General features: G+C 44.6%; 1 protein-coding gene across 10 annotated transcripts in view; it reads right to left on the bottom strand.

The window, feature by feature from the left end:
- TENM4 (teneurin transmembrane protein 4) overlaps nt 1-14,659 on the bottom strand; it is a 717,007-nt gene that overhangs the window by 64,407 nt on the left and 637,941 nt on the right. For all 10 annotated transcript variants that reach the window (XM_057507188.1, XM_057507183.1, XM_057507185.1 and 7 more), the window contains one exon: nt 2,827-2,946. In XM_057507188.1, the coding sequence (XP_057363171.1) occupies nt 2,827-2,946 (120 nt within the window). The remainder of the gene's footprint in view (nt 1-2,826; nt 2,947-14,659) is intronic.

The raw sequence follows: 14,659 nt of genomic DNA, 5'->3' as shown, positions 1-14,659 counted from the left end.
CAATTTTAGCTCTGATCATGATAGATTGTTCAATACCGGCCTTTGGAATAAAATACCTAAGCAATTTAGAGATGGGCACAAGTAGAACCACAGTACATTAGAAATGAAAAGGGATCCAGAAAGCTGAGTCCCAGCCTTCCAGGGGAGGTGAGATCTCTGTGCAGCATCCCTGACTGCTGGTGATGCTGCCTTTGTAAGTCAACCGAATATTTACCTGTACAGTCGGTTTTAGGGACCCCAGTGCAGGACCTGACTTTTATCCCTGATAAAGCAGCTGCAAGCATTTTGCCCTGAGCTGTCCTGCCTCATGCCAAACCTTGCCCTTGGCAGACAGTGTCCCCGGATTCTGGGCTCCTGGTTCTCAGCTGCAGCCCAAACACCTTCAGAGCAGTCCGAGCCCTGTTCCTTTACAGATGAGTTATGTCACCTGCCTGAGTCTCAGTCTCCTCCTGTGAAATGAAGCTGGTGGTCATAATCACTTGGCAGAGTTATTAATTAGATGGATGGGCTAATGGATAGGGAAAGCACAGGGCCCCACTCCCCAGGTATCATGCTCTGTGTAATCCCATTTTTCAGTTCAACGAGCCTGAACTGGTTCTCTTATGTCCCATTCTTTTGAAATTTTTTCTGTATGTCTTCTCCTTTCCATCTTTTTAAATGATCTCTTTGGCTAACTTCTCTGTTACTGTTTTCTGCTTATGAGCTCTTGTTAAGACTTGAGGGGTGGTATTTCAGAGAGAGAGAGAGAGGTGGGGGGGAGAGGGAGAGAGAGAGAGAGGTGTGTGTGTGTGTGTGTGTGTGTGTGTGTGTGTGTGTGTGTGTGTGTCATTACAGTGCCTGCCTGGAAATGAGGAATACAAAGATATGTTAGCTGTGGCTTGAGCTTGTATCTGTGTTATCTCCAGACTACGTCTCTAGCCTTACGGTTTCTCCTGGAGTATGAAAGGTAAGAAAAAGGGTGAGTCAAGGAAGAGGGAGAGGGAAACGGTCAAGATGCTACCTATTCACCTATAACAAAGGGAATCTTCAAACACTTAGAGAATAAATAATGACTTCCCCACATGTCATGCAGTGTCTAGGTTGGGAAGAAAACTTCAGCCCAATAAAGCACTGGTAAGAACTGTTCTGAAATTCAAGCTCTAAGATGCTGCCACTCTGGCTACTCTGATATAATTTAGCAGGCTTCATGCTGGAAATACGGCTGATGCTTACTTTCCAGCACCCCCTGCTCTTAAGGAACAGTAGAGACTGGAAGGATAGCACAACAGAATGAATCAAAGCCTGGAGGTGCTAGAGGGGGGCATTTTCCTCAGGCCACCAAACTTATGTGACTCTGGTGGGCTTCACTGACCCACCCGAGCAAGCACAGCAGGCAAGGGACTGACGATTTGCTGTCTGACATGAAGGGCAGGCGAGGGTCATGGCAGAAGAAGAGCAGTCCCCATGGCTCCTTTTTGATGACTGTTCCACAGGAGGTAACAGTGTAGTAAGAATGCCTATTGCCTAGGAAGCTCACCTCTGCCATTTCCACAAAGCAGGCAGCACTTAGATGGAAGGTAGAAAAGACAGAGAGAGCCTGAGGAAGGAGATGCTCCCGGGCTGCAGGAGAAATCTACACTGAGATGCTTGCTGGGATGGAACTTGCGTGGGGCAGGGAGCGCTGGCCTGGTCTGGACAGGTCACCCCTGGAGACCTGCCAGCCTTTCTAGTGGGGCCCTTTTCTATGCACAGGGAGTGAGAGTGAGGAGAGGGCGTCCCACCCCACACCAAGCTTGCCAACCCCATCTAAGAGGCACATATGATGGCACAGACAGATGAGCCTCTATTTCATTATCACCTCGGCTGGGACATATTCACATCTGATATTGGATTAAAGAGGTGCTAAAACCAATCAGGCTGGAGAATAATTTCTCACACAGAGTGAAAATCAACCTTATGGGCCCACATGCAGCCAGATGGACCGCCATCACCTGATTTTATTAAAAATAGAGGACTTGTCAACTGCCGACAGCCTAAATATTCCACTTCCCTCCTTCCCCTCCCCTTCTCTCCAAAATATTCTCATTGTGTGTACTATGATCATCACCTCTCATCATTTAGTAATTTGTAATTTTAATAAACAGCTAATATGATTATATACTTACTGTGTGCCAGACCCTGGAAATACAGCAATGAACCAGAGTGGGGCGGGATTTATTAAACACTTACTATGTGCAAGGTGCTTCCCCACTCATCATTAGGATCTTTTTCTTACAACCAATATGTGAGATAGACAGTGTGAGGACCATTTACCAGATGAAGAAGCTGAGGCCTAGGGAGGTGAGGAGATTTGTTCAAGAACACACAGCTAGCAAATGGAAGAGCTCGAGGGATTAAAGAACCTTCCTTTCATTCTACTGATGGTTCTCACAAGGATCCGAAAATCGGAGTTTTGTCTTCACCCAGCAGTGTCCGCAGACCTAGGTGGTTACCGATGGAAACCACAGAGCAGGAATGCTAAGATTTCTGGAGCGGTCTGGCCTGCAGAAAGTGGTCCATGTGACTGTATTTTACATCATAAGCCCTGGAAAAGGATAATATGTATAAGGTACCTATGCTTACTCTGAGAACCAAATAAGATTAAGCTGCTTAATCTATAGCCAAAGGGACTTAGGCCAGAGTCAGATACAAGGTCACATAGCTAGTGAGTTGCAGAGCTGGGCATCTGAATTCAGGTCTTCTGAATACAAGTCCCATCTTCTTTCCACGTTGTCATTCCAGCAGCTATGTGGCAAGACCACAGACAGCAGGGCGTTCACTAACTCAAGCCTGCAACAGGTCTCCTACCTGCCATCTTGCCTGCTGATTGTATATCCAAAGAGAGGGTTATTGACGAAACTGATGTTCACGCCAACCAGTGGGGTCCCATCTGATGTCATCACTTGACCACGAATGACACATGCATGCCTGTGAGTAGAGAAGACAGAATAATGTGATCTACTTTTCATGCTCAGTATCCTGGCTTGCAGGCAACTCTTAGGGGTCAGAAGACAGAAGGCAGGTCACTCAGACATGTCTTCATACCCAGGGGCTCAAGGTATTCACTCAGTATGAATAATAACCTTTTTTTTTTTTTCATATCACCTCAATTTAAGGCATCAAAGTGTCCTCTAAAGAACTGTTACTGGGAGATATTTTCAGATATCACTCAGGTTATTTTCCAAGGATACTATATTGTGCTAGTAGGAGATAAAGCTGATCTGAGGGCTACACAGTGCAGTTACGCATGTGAATTTGGGGTCACGTGTCTTGGGTTCAAACGCCAGCTCTGCCACTTTCTAGCTCTCTAAACTTGCACAAATATGTGGCCCTCTTTGAGCTTTAGTTTTTTCACCCTGGTCCAGAGTAAGTTCATAAAAGGCAGGGGTTACCATTTCTCTGACAGTCTCACTGAAAGTGGACATACAAGAAAGTGAACAGGATAGAGGGTACTTCCTCTCATCTGGCACTGGGAACAGCAGGAGGGCAGATGCCAGCGTCTCACTGGCAAGGGTTCTGGGGCCTGTCTCCTCTTCCAACACCCCCCCACCACCTTCCCTCTAGATCCCCAACAACAAACCATCTGTGTTGCCCAGCGTGCCAGGCGGAGTTGTTCAAAGCCTCTGGGTCTGTGCAGTGCTCTTCCATCTGCCTCAGATGTCATTCCCGCACCCTCCTCCCAACATTCTCATCCTTTACGACCCAGCTTCAAATGATGCCTCTCCGCTGAAGCCTTTTTTGATGGCTCTAGTTAGAATTAGTCACTGTCTTCCAAAACTGGACACAAACACCTGATGCCCTATGGCACTATACAGATTTCTCCTCTCCACCAGGCCATGTGCTCTTCAAGGGAAGGGTCAAAGCCGATTTCTTTCTCTCTGCAGTGCCTGGAAATGCCTTACGAGTACTAGGTCACTGGAAAAAATGGTGGATTGAGTAAAAATGTGGGACAACTGGAGATCATCTAGAATGATGGCTTTTCAAGTATTTCAGAATCAGAACCTTTTTAGCAGATACGTTTTATAAGGACCTCACAGTGGAAAACAAACCCAAGATCTACTCTAGATGAAGTAGACATCGGACCCCACTCTCCCCTTGGGAGATCCTCTGAAGGCAACTCCGTGGAGTCTTAGCCTCTGGAGAAGCTGGAGAAAAGCCAGTTGGAAAATCACTGAGTTAGTGGATGAAGAGGAAACTGGGGTCCACAGAGGTTGTGTTATTTGCCCCAGGCCACACAGGGATGTGGTGATGGAGCCAGGCATTGAACCCAGGCCTCTCACCCCTGGGTCCAACTCTACACCAGTCTGCTTGCCGCTGGTAACGGGTGACAATGAAGGTGCTCATGGAGGTGAGCACCCTAAGGGATCAGGGCACTGAGGAGACAGCCTTCACTGATAAGGCAGATCTGAGGCAAAGATGCAGGCATGATGGTCCACACAGCTTTCTGCACTCACCTTGGCTTAGAAGGGCTTTTTCTGGCCTAGGGAAGAGCTGATGAGGCCTGTGGGCATTCATAAAAAAAAAGATCTCAAACTCAACCTCTGCTTTATCAGATACGTACATCTCTACCTTCCTAGAGTGATAAACTTTTCTCTGTTTGATGAGAAAAGCAATTAACACCAGGCTTGTAAGCAGCTGGTCTCACCAGTGTCAGCTTGTCCTTTCTGAAGGCAAGAACAACTACCCCCGATGCAGTAAGCTCCCCACCCCCACCTGGCCCACCCCACTGCACACAATCTGGTTAATGCTAATTCAGTCAGTGGTTTCCTTCCGAGGCCCTTGGTCTAAATGCAATTACATGGCAAACAAGTTAAGCAGGTGAGGCTCAGCAAAGACTCTTAGTCCTGCTCTGAAGGTCTCCCAACATATTTATGTGAAATTATCTCTCCGTTAATGCAGAAGATTTATTCTATCAATTGTATTCGGCTGGTACTGAGAGATACTTTCTTTCATGGAGGAAAATTGAATTTTGTATTGCTGGAACTTTGTCCTTCCAGAGAATTACTAACAGATCTCATCTCCTGTTGCTGGCTACTGTCCAGCCTTCTCTAGACATATGTGCCTTCAGATTCTGCCTGGACAATAACCAGGCCTCTGGGGATGGTGTTCTTTTGGGGGCTGCCCTGGTTGCTGCCCCTCATGCACATGTGGGCCAGCCTCCTCTGATTTATCTCTCTTTGGGGATTTCCTGATAATGGGGAAACATTAAATCAGCACCATTTGGCTATCATGTAGCCTCCACTTTGGCAAGCCAGAGCAGATGTAATTTTAGCCCAGGTTCCTGTGGATTGCTTTGGATTCTGGAGAAGACTGACTTCTTATATCCCTGTAGGCCACAGAGGCCTCTTGCCAAAACAGGCATTTGGCCCAGGATTTAAGTCCTGGAGAAAAACACTTCCATCCTCCCGTTTGATCATGATTTTCAGTTGTCAAGAAAACCCAGTTTAACATAAAGGATTTCCTGGAACAAAGGAGATGGGAAGTCTGCTCTGTGAAGGCCTCTGAAATGTGTCTCCTGCCACGTGTTTTTGTCAAGGGAGGCTTGAAAAGATGTGGGTGCTGGGCTTCCAAATACTTTCTTTCTTCGTCCATTTATTTAATGGATATGATCAGTGGCAGACACTTAATAGCTGGCTTTCAAAAGAAAAACAGCTTTAATTTGTAGCATTTGCCTACTTCTGTGGTGTAAATACTTCTACCAAGGCCAGTTTCATGCTATTAAGGAGATATCACTGAACCCGAAGTGGGTTAGTGATGCACAGCAGGACACCATTTACACAGTATTTCCATCATACAGATACAGTAGTCCTGAATAAACTCAAGAGCATCGGTAATACAGTAAAGTAGCTAGGAAGTGATGAATTTTGATTATTCATTACTTTTATTTTTAATATATCTTAAAATTTTACATAATTTAATTGTTAAGAATAGTTGTGTTTAAAAACTAGCTCACAGAATTCCTGAACATTTAATAAGCAGTTCTTATGAGCTGCTATGAGCCAGCTTTTATGTTCTGCTAGGACACTGATTCCACACTAAGAGTCAGTGTGGCTGAGAAACAGTTGCTGCTTTGACTATGAAATTCCATAAGCAAGACAACCTATCTGAGAAATCACTAAGGTGTGGCGCAAACCACTGCCAACCACTCGGCTTTCCAGGGGCTCCTGTGAGTCTCCCACCACAGTCCTGTACGTGACATGTTTTGCTTTCCCTTGGCCACTGTCTTGGCATAATGGAGTTTTGGGGTGTTATTTTCTTCTCATCCTCAGAGACCCATCTAAGCTGTCGTCACCTCAGTGAGGATGTTACCAACTCCTCTTGGCACAGTTAATCACCCCTCCTCTAGGCTCCCTAAACCTTCCGAGTGTCTCTCCGTGACTGTGACTGTCATATAATCCTGTCATCCACGTTCACCTAGCTACTTTATATGCTTACAGGCGAGCTAAAGGACGGCAGGGCCTGCATCTCCTGTGGCTAGGGTAAGCAGACGGTATTGCTCCCTGAGTGTTTGGTGTGTGCAAACGATCAAGTAACCAAAACTCAGAGAGAAAACACTTGCTCCAGGTCATACAGCAAAGAACTCAATGGCTGAGCTGACACTCAAAGCCAGGACTTCTTAAGTTTTAGGTCCTTACTCTTACCTCTGTGTTACGCATCTGCAGTAACTAAAATTCACTTACGTTTAAAAAACTGGTCACCTACGATAAGCTAGGTATTCAGTGCTGGGGTTATAGAAAAGCATGAATTACAGTCCCCAGTTGCTTGCTGGAGCTCCCCAAAGCCAATTTGAAATGCCTGACTGTCGCTGTCGCTGACACCAGTGAGTCAACACATGGGTTTGGCATATGTCAGGCGGCTGGGATACAAACAAGCCATTAGGCTGGGTGAACTCTGCCAGGAAGGAGCACTCGTGCCAGGCCAAGGGGGGGGGCTTCAAGCGTGCTGGCGTCGGTCCAGTCATACACCCAGGGCCAGAGAGTGAGGTGCACTTACTGATGCTGGAGAGAAAGGAGGTTTGCCTGACTGCTTCCTGATGACAGTGGCCAGGTTTGAGATCAAGAGAGGAAAGTGTTGGAGCGACAAAACCACTTTGGAACAGAATCAAGCAAGAAACCAACTTCAGCTGTCAGTCAGGCAGCAGTGGTCAGGGTGTGGTGGAGAGAGCCCTGGACAGGGAGTCAGGTTCTAGTTGTGGCTTGGAACTACCTATATGACCTTGGAGAGTCACCAGCCTCTCTGGACCCCCACTCTCTCAATGTCCACACAGGCTGAATTTTTCCTGACCCGATGTAAAATGGAATCCATTTTTAAGAATGTAAATGGTTTTATTCTGGTGCTACCCGATCCAGCTCCAGCAGGCCTACTACAAGCGGCTTCAGACTCTTAGAAGAGCTCACTCAATGCTTATGCTTACCTCTGATGGTTCCTCTTTTATGGAACCTTCCACCTATCCTGTTCAACTGGAAAATGCTCAAGTTCAGGACCCACCTGGGCCATTCACCAAGCCCTCTGGGCTGTCTGCAAAACTTCTGAGTGCTGCCACACTACTGTGGCCATCTCTCTCCCCCTGCGGACCATGAGCTCCTTGAAGACAGGACCACATCCCTCATGGCTATATTCTTAGCACTGAGCACAGTTGATGCTTGTTTCTGGGTAGGCTACAGCGAGCCTCCAGCAAAGCAGGTGTTTGCCCTGGAATTGGAATGCATGGCACAGAGGAAGCTCTTGATAATTTACTGCATGAAGAACTGATGTGTTTCTGTAACAGAAGGTGGGGGTGATGCCAGAGAACTTTGAGCTACTTGACCTCGACAGGGCCGTGTCTAGGGAGCCGAGGGCTGGAAGGGCTGGACCTCTGACAGAGTCGGTCAGCCTGAACTGTCTTCCACGGCTGGCTCAGTCCAGTTTGCAGCCCTGATACTTTGGTTTGACAGCCTCCTCCTTTGTACCTCTATTTTGAAAACTTTGAAAAAATTAATGCCAGAAATTAAGTTAGACTGTTATCCAATGTATTATAAAAGCAGATAAAGGAAGGTGAAGGGAGAAAAACTGTGGCTTTAACTTATTTTGTTATTAAATGAAAACAGCTAATGAAGTTGGTATTCAGGAGATTGGAATAAGCATTTGGAATCAAGGTGCCAAAAGGAAGTTGAGCTTTTCTCTGCTTTAAAGTATTTGTGACTCTATGCCATACTGGTTATGCGAATCACTCCTCTGTGTTACCTACTTTAAATGGATTTATATGCCTGACTTATACCAACTCTTAAACTGTTTTCTGTTAACACTGCTTGAATGGAGATCTTTCCAGCATCTACTGTACTTTACCCAATGTCTTAGAACCTTACTTGGGCCCAAATGAGAAGCCCCACTTCAAGGCCTGTCAAACTATTCCTATCAAGGGGGTTCCCCATAAAAGCTTGACTGTATCCACTCTGTAGCCTCCGAGACCTTTCCAGCCGGGCCACACGGGCTCTTCTGCTGTTCTCTCTTTCTAGCTTGTGGTCTCAGTGTGCTGCCTCAGTGTCTCCAACCAGACTTCCTAGCATGACATTTTCCACCTACATACACATTCCTGGAAACCACCCCCAGTCATGACATGTTACAAGAGACTTTCCTGATCATCTCTTTCAAAATTTTCCCTGATTCTTGAAATAGTTCCTGGGGAGCCATGATTCAAAATAAGGACTTGTTATTTATTACCTGTGAGAACTCAGGAGAGTCACTTCACCCCTCCAGCCGCTTATAGTCTGGCACAGATACACACCTAAATAACTGAGAATCTCAGTTTGTCTTAGTTGCCTCAAAAGTCAGAGTTAGCATCATCATAGCAGGGCTCTTAAAACTCTTTCTGATTACATACCCTTCCTGAGACCATTTGTGAGCAGGTTCCTTAGGTGTATTTATATTTATTAGTAAATTGTACATACTTGTTACAACGATTAGCTCATATATTTGCAAGACCTAATATTCATCTGGTGCAGGGTTTAATGGATAAAAGTCAATACAGGCATACCACATTTTATTGCATGCCTCTTACTACATCTCGTTTTATTCTACTGTGCTTTGTAGATACTGTTTTTTTTTTTACAAATTGAAGGTTTGTGGCAGCCCTGTATCAAGCAAGTCTATTGGCACCATTTTTCCAAAAGCATCTGTTCACTTTGCGTCTCTGTCACATTTTGGTAATTCTTGCAATATTTAAAACTCTATTATTATTATTATATTTGTTGTGGTAATCTGTGATCAGTGACCTCTGACAGCTACAATAGGAACAACTACTGTGCTTGTGTGTCCTGGAGGGCCATGAACCACGTCCACATAAGATGGCAAACTTAATGGATAAATGTGCTCTGACTGCTTCTCCACCAGGCCGTTCCTCATCTCTCTGGGCTCTCTCAGGCCTCCCTATTCCCTGAGATACAACAATATTGAAATCAGTCAATTAATACCCCTACATGGCTTCTGAGTGTTCAAGTGACAGGAAGAGTTGCACATGTCTCTAATTTTAAATCAAAAGCTAGAAATGATTAAGCTTAGTGAGGAAGGCATGTTGAAAGCTGAGACAGGCCAAAAGCTAGGTCTGTTGAGCCAAACATTTAGCCAAGTTGTGAATGCAAAGGAAAAGTTCTTGAAGGAAATCACAAGTGTGACTCCAGCGAACATATGAGTGGTAAGACAGTGAAACAGCCTTATTGCTGATATGGAGAAATTTTAGTGGTCTGGATAGAAGATCAAAATGCCACAACTTTTCCTTAGGCCTAAACCTAACCCAGAGCAAGGCCCTAATTCTGTTCAATTCTATGAAGGCTGAGAAAGGTGAAGCAGCCGCAGAAGAAATGTCTGAAGCTAGCAGAGGTTGGTTCACAAAGCTTAAGGCAAGTAGCTGTCTTCACAACATAAAAGTGCAAGGTGAAGCAGCAAGTGCTGATGCAGAAGCTGCTGCAATTCATCCAGAAGATTAAGCTAAGATCATTAATGAGGGTGGTGACATGAAACAGTAGATTTTCAATGTAGATGAAACAGCAGGTTATTGGAAGAAGATGCTACCTAGGACTTTCACAGCTAGAGAGGAGAAGTCAACACCTGGCTTTAAAGCTTCAAAGGACAGTCTGACTCTCATCAGGGGCTAATGCAGCTGGTGAAATTCAGTTCAAGCCAAAGCTCATTTACCATTCCAAAAATCCTAGGGCCCTTAAAATTATGTAAAATCTGCTCTGCCTGTGCTCCTTAAATATAACAACAAAGCCTGATGACAGCACATCTGTTTACAACATGGTTCACTGAATATTTTAAGCCCACTGTTGAGACCTACTGCTCAGAAAAAAAAGATCTTGCAAAATATTACTGCTCCTTGACCATGCACCTGGTCACCCAAAAGTTCTGATGGAGATGTACAATGAGACTGATGTTGTTTCATGCCTGCTAACACAACATCCATTCTGCAGCTCATGGATCAAGGAATAATTTCTATTTTCATGTCTTATTACTTAAGAAATAGGTTTTTGTAATGCTATAGCTGCCATAGGTGGTGATTTCTCTGATGGATGTGGGCAAAGTAAACTGAAAATCTTCTAGAAAGGATTCATCATTCTAGAAGCCATTAAGAACATTTGTGATCATGGGAAGAGGTCAAAATATCAACAGTAACTGGAGTTAGGAAGAAGTTGGTTCCAACTTCACAGATGACTTTGAGGGGCTCAAGATGTCACTGGGGGGTTTATTGTAGATGCGGCAGTAGCAGAGACGTAGGTCAGAGTGGAGCCCAAAGCTGAGGAAGACGTGCTGTAGTCAGACGTACAACCTGACCGGATGGGGAGCTGCTTCTTATGGATGAGCGAAGTGATTTCTTGAGATGGAATCTATCCTTGGTAAAGGTGCTGAGAAAGTTATTGAAATGATATCAAAAGACTGAGATTACTATGTAAACTTGATAAAGCTGTATCACAGTTTGAGAAAATTGACCCCAATTTTGAGATAAGTTCTACTGTTGGTAAAATGCTATCAAAAGCAATGCATGCTACAGAGAAATCATTTGTGAAAGGGAGGGTCAACCAGTTTGGCAATCTTCATTGTTGTCTTACTTTAAGAAATTGCCCACAGCCTCCCCAACCTCTAGCACCCACCACCCTTCTCAGTCAGCAGCCATCAACATCAGGGCAAGACCCTCCACCAGCAAAAAGATTATGACTCACTGAAAGCTCAGATGATGGTTAGTATTTTTTAGTAATAAAGTATTTTTATATTAGGTATGTGCACTGCTTTTTGGACAAATGCTATTGCATGCCTTACAGACTCCAGTACAGCATAAAAATAACTTTTGTACGCATCTGGGACACCAAAAACACTCATTTGACTTGCTTTATTGTGATATTTGCTTCATTGTGGTGGTTTGACATCCAATCTGCAACATTCTGAGGTGTCCTTGCATTTCAAATAATCTTCTGGATAGTGTTGAATGCTCTGATAAACTTTTTGTTAGATCCTTGAAAATTCTGCATCTCTTGGTTACCTTTTTGTTAGATCTGATGAGAGAGATGCTTATTGACTTTAACTTCATAGTGGAGTTAAGGAAGACCTTGCACTAGAATTACCAGCTCTGCCACTTTCTTGTTTGCTTGTACTTCCACTATGTTATCTTTGACTGGTAGTTCCTTTGCAAAAATCCTTTTATGCCACTGGACCATTTTGTACATAAGTTTGGTTAAAAGTAGACTTTACACATGCACATACACACTGCAGTCATGTTGTAATATACTAGAATAACCCAGTAAACATCTCCTGTCTACCTCTGTAAGGAATGGATCACCAGCTCCCTCAAAATACCTTGTGTGCTGGTCCAGGCAGGTACCGACTAACATTAGGACCAAGGGAGCATATCAGTGAAAACCTAATGTTCCATAGGAGCAGAACATTCATTTTTTCTTATTTTAAGATAAAAAGTAAGTTTAGATAAATGTTCTAAAATGTTCTTCCTGTACCTCATAGACCACAGTGGGCATCTTGCTTGGGACCACTACACTGCACTAGAAATATAATGGCATATGTCTGTGATTTCCTTTGATGAAATGAACTCTAATGTGCTACATATTATTACATTCAAAAGACAATTTTTTAGTTGTGCTTCATTCTTTATAACTTATTTCAAGGCTCCTGTGTTTACTGTGTATGTCTTCCAATGACCTGAGGCCAAAACCAACAGAAGTTGATCTGATCACTTAACCTAATTCCTGACATTGAGACCACAGCTTCTCTTGAGGAACCTTGCAAAGCTAAGATGCTAACTCTCCAGACTTTATCTCTGTTCTTTTTACACCATCATCAGCAATGCTGTGTGACACAGGTCATTTCCTGTAGCACTCCACTTTGTCTCTAGATAAAGTCCGAACTCTTCAGTTTGGCATCTAACTCCCCTCAGGATCGGGCCCCTGCTGGCATCTTCAGGCTCATATCCTGTTTTTCCATTCTCACATCCTGTGCTCGATTTCTTCTCACATCCTTGCCTTGGCATGCATTTCCCTGCCTCCCTGCCTTTGTCTATGCTGATCCATCTGCCTTCAAAGTCTTTCCTCCCCATTCCTAATAACCTCTCCCTTAAAGCCTGCTTCTCAGGGAAGTGCTTCCTGAACTCCCAGGACAAAGAAGTCACCCCCTCCTTGGGTGAGCAAAGTGCAGTGTACTCATCCCACCAACGTGTTTTCACTAGTTTAAACTTCTCATCATCTTTTCTAGATTGCAAGTTCTTTGAGGGTTAACAGTAATCTCCTTTCCATCTCTGTAACTCCAGTGTTTAGTGATGGAGGAGGTCTATAGTATGCATTCAATAAATGTTGAGTGAAGAAACAAATGAATTATCACACAAGTGAATGAAACAAGATAACGACAGGAAAGAGATGAATATAGTTATTTCATATAGCTCAAAGTAAAAAATACATATATATGGGCTGAGGGAAGAGAAGCATAGACAAAGGCTTGGAAAATGAGAATTGGGTTCTGTCACTGGAACTTCAACTGAGCACCTACTATGTGCTATACACAGTGCTGGGTGGTAGGGGCAATATTTCCTCACTGATTTTCTTATTTACTTATGGCAACTGTAGGAGAGCAGTGACTGTAATTTCTACTTTGTGTTCTGTTGTATTCTAAACAGTTAAATAACTATCAATAAATGAGATACAATCCCTATGTCTGAAGAACTCATTCTGGAATGAATATAATTTGACTTTTAAAAAATCTGGATATAAAGCTATTATGGGATAAAAAGAGGAGCTGCCTATCAAAGTCATTGCAGTGTGATATGCAATCATTCCCACAGTTAGAATCAAGCACCAGGCCCTGCTTAAGGACCTGGACTTTTGCTCATCCATTTGGAATTGGGCTCAGTTCAGATTCCACAAGAAGCTTTCAGATCACTTGGTGGGTAAGTAGAATAAGCATCACAGGGAAGTACTCTAGTTCATGACCAAAAAAGCTTTTCCTCTTGGACTATTTGGTATATGCCTAGGGAGAGGAAAGAAGAAATCCACTTCTGAAAGACTTCTTCAGATTAATAGAAGTTTGACTTTATAGCTGCAAGCATCCTTAGGGTGACTGAGTCCAAGCTCCTCTTACAGGTGAGGTAGATGATCTCTGAAGATGGCTGGGGCTTCCTCTCATCACCCATCAAGACTGGGGCATCAACAGGCTCGCTATGGTGCCCTTACACCACCTGGGGGCATCTAATGACAAGATGGCCCAGCAACTCCTAGTGTCCTGTGGGCCCTTAGGCTGTGCCTCCTGCAAAGCCTGGAAGCCACCATTCTGTGACTCCCCAGCTTTATGTAGCTGTTGAGCTCCTTCAGACTCAGGCAGCACAAGCTCCTAGGCTGCAGCTCTGACCACCCAAGCCCGTGGGCAACCTGACTGCTGAAGGCTAATGCTCTGGGATGAGATGTCTCCTACAGGAAACTTCTGGAATAGTTTCTGCTCACTGACAAAGGTGCACACAAGAAGAGAGCCTGTTCATAAAATTATTATTTCCAGAGAAATGAGTCCACTGATGGTGGCAAATGAAAGCAGGACTGAGATATGCTGGCGAATACAGGCCATTCTGGAGGAGCAAGTTCCTGATCCTGGGTAATAGGGTTGGCCAGGTCTGGAGGACATGGCTTGGAAACACTGGCAGTGTGCCTGTGGCATGTGTGTGGTGTGTCTATATAGGCTGTTCTTTGTGCTTTGTAGCCAGAGTCCTCTTCTAAGAAGGCTTCTCAGGAGATGGTTTGTGCTGTTAGAAACACTTGAGGCAGCTTTGCTAAAAAATGACTCAGTGGGAAGTTCGGTCCGTGACTGTGTGTCCTGTCTTCCTGCCAGAGCACAGGACAGGTCCAGCTTCATTTGGAAAAGGGAGGGGAGACTTCCTCTGCTTTATCCAGAAAGGGGAGACGAGGCTGAACCATAACTTGACCTACTTCCTGGGGGTAGGGGCTGATGCTGGGCGGAGATGCAGAAAGAACCCTGCCTGCAGGAAGTCCCACTAAACAGGCTAGACCTGAGGTGCAGAGCAATAGACAGTCAGCATTTAAGGGCAAGAGTCACTCAAGGGACAGGGGAGGAGGATGTGACAGGGCACAGGTATGATGAAGAAGCTCCCGGAAGCAGCTGGTTA

This window comes from Manis pentadactyla, chromosome 9 (assembly GCF_030020395.1).
Source record: "Manis pentadactyla isolate mManPen7 chromosome 9, mManPen7.hap1, whole genome shotgun sequence".
Classification (NCBI taxonomy): domain Eukaryota; kingdom Metazoa; phylum Chordata; class Mammalia; order Pholidota; family Manidae; genus Manis; species Manis pentadactyla.
The sequence above is the reverse complement of the archived record's forward strand: the minus strand, read 5'-3'. Positions and strand labels throughout refer to the sequence as shown.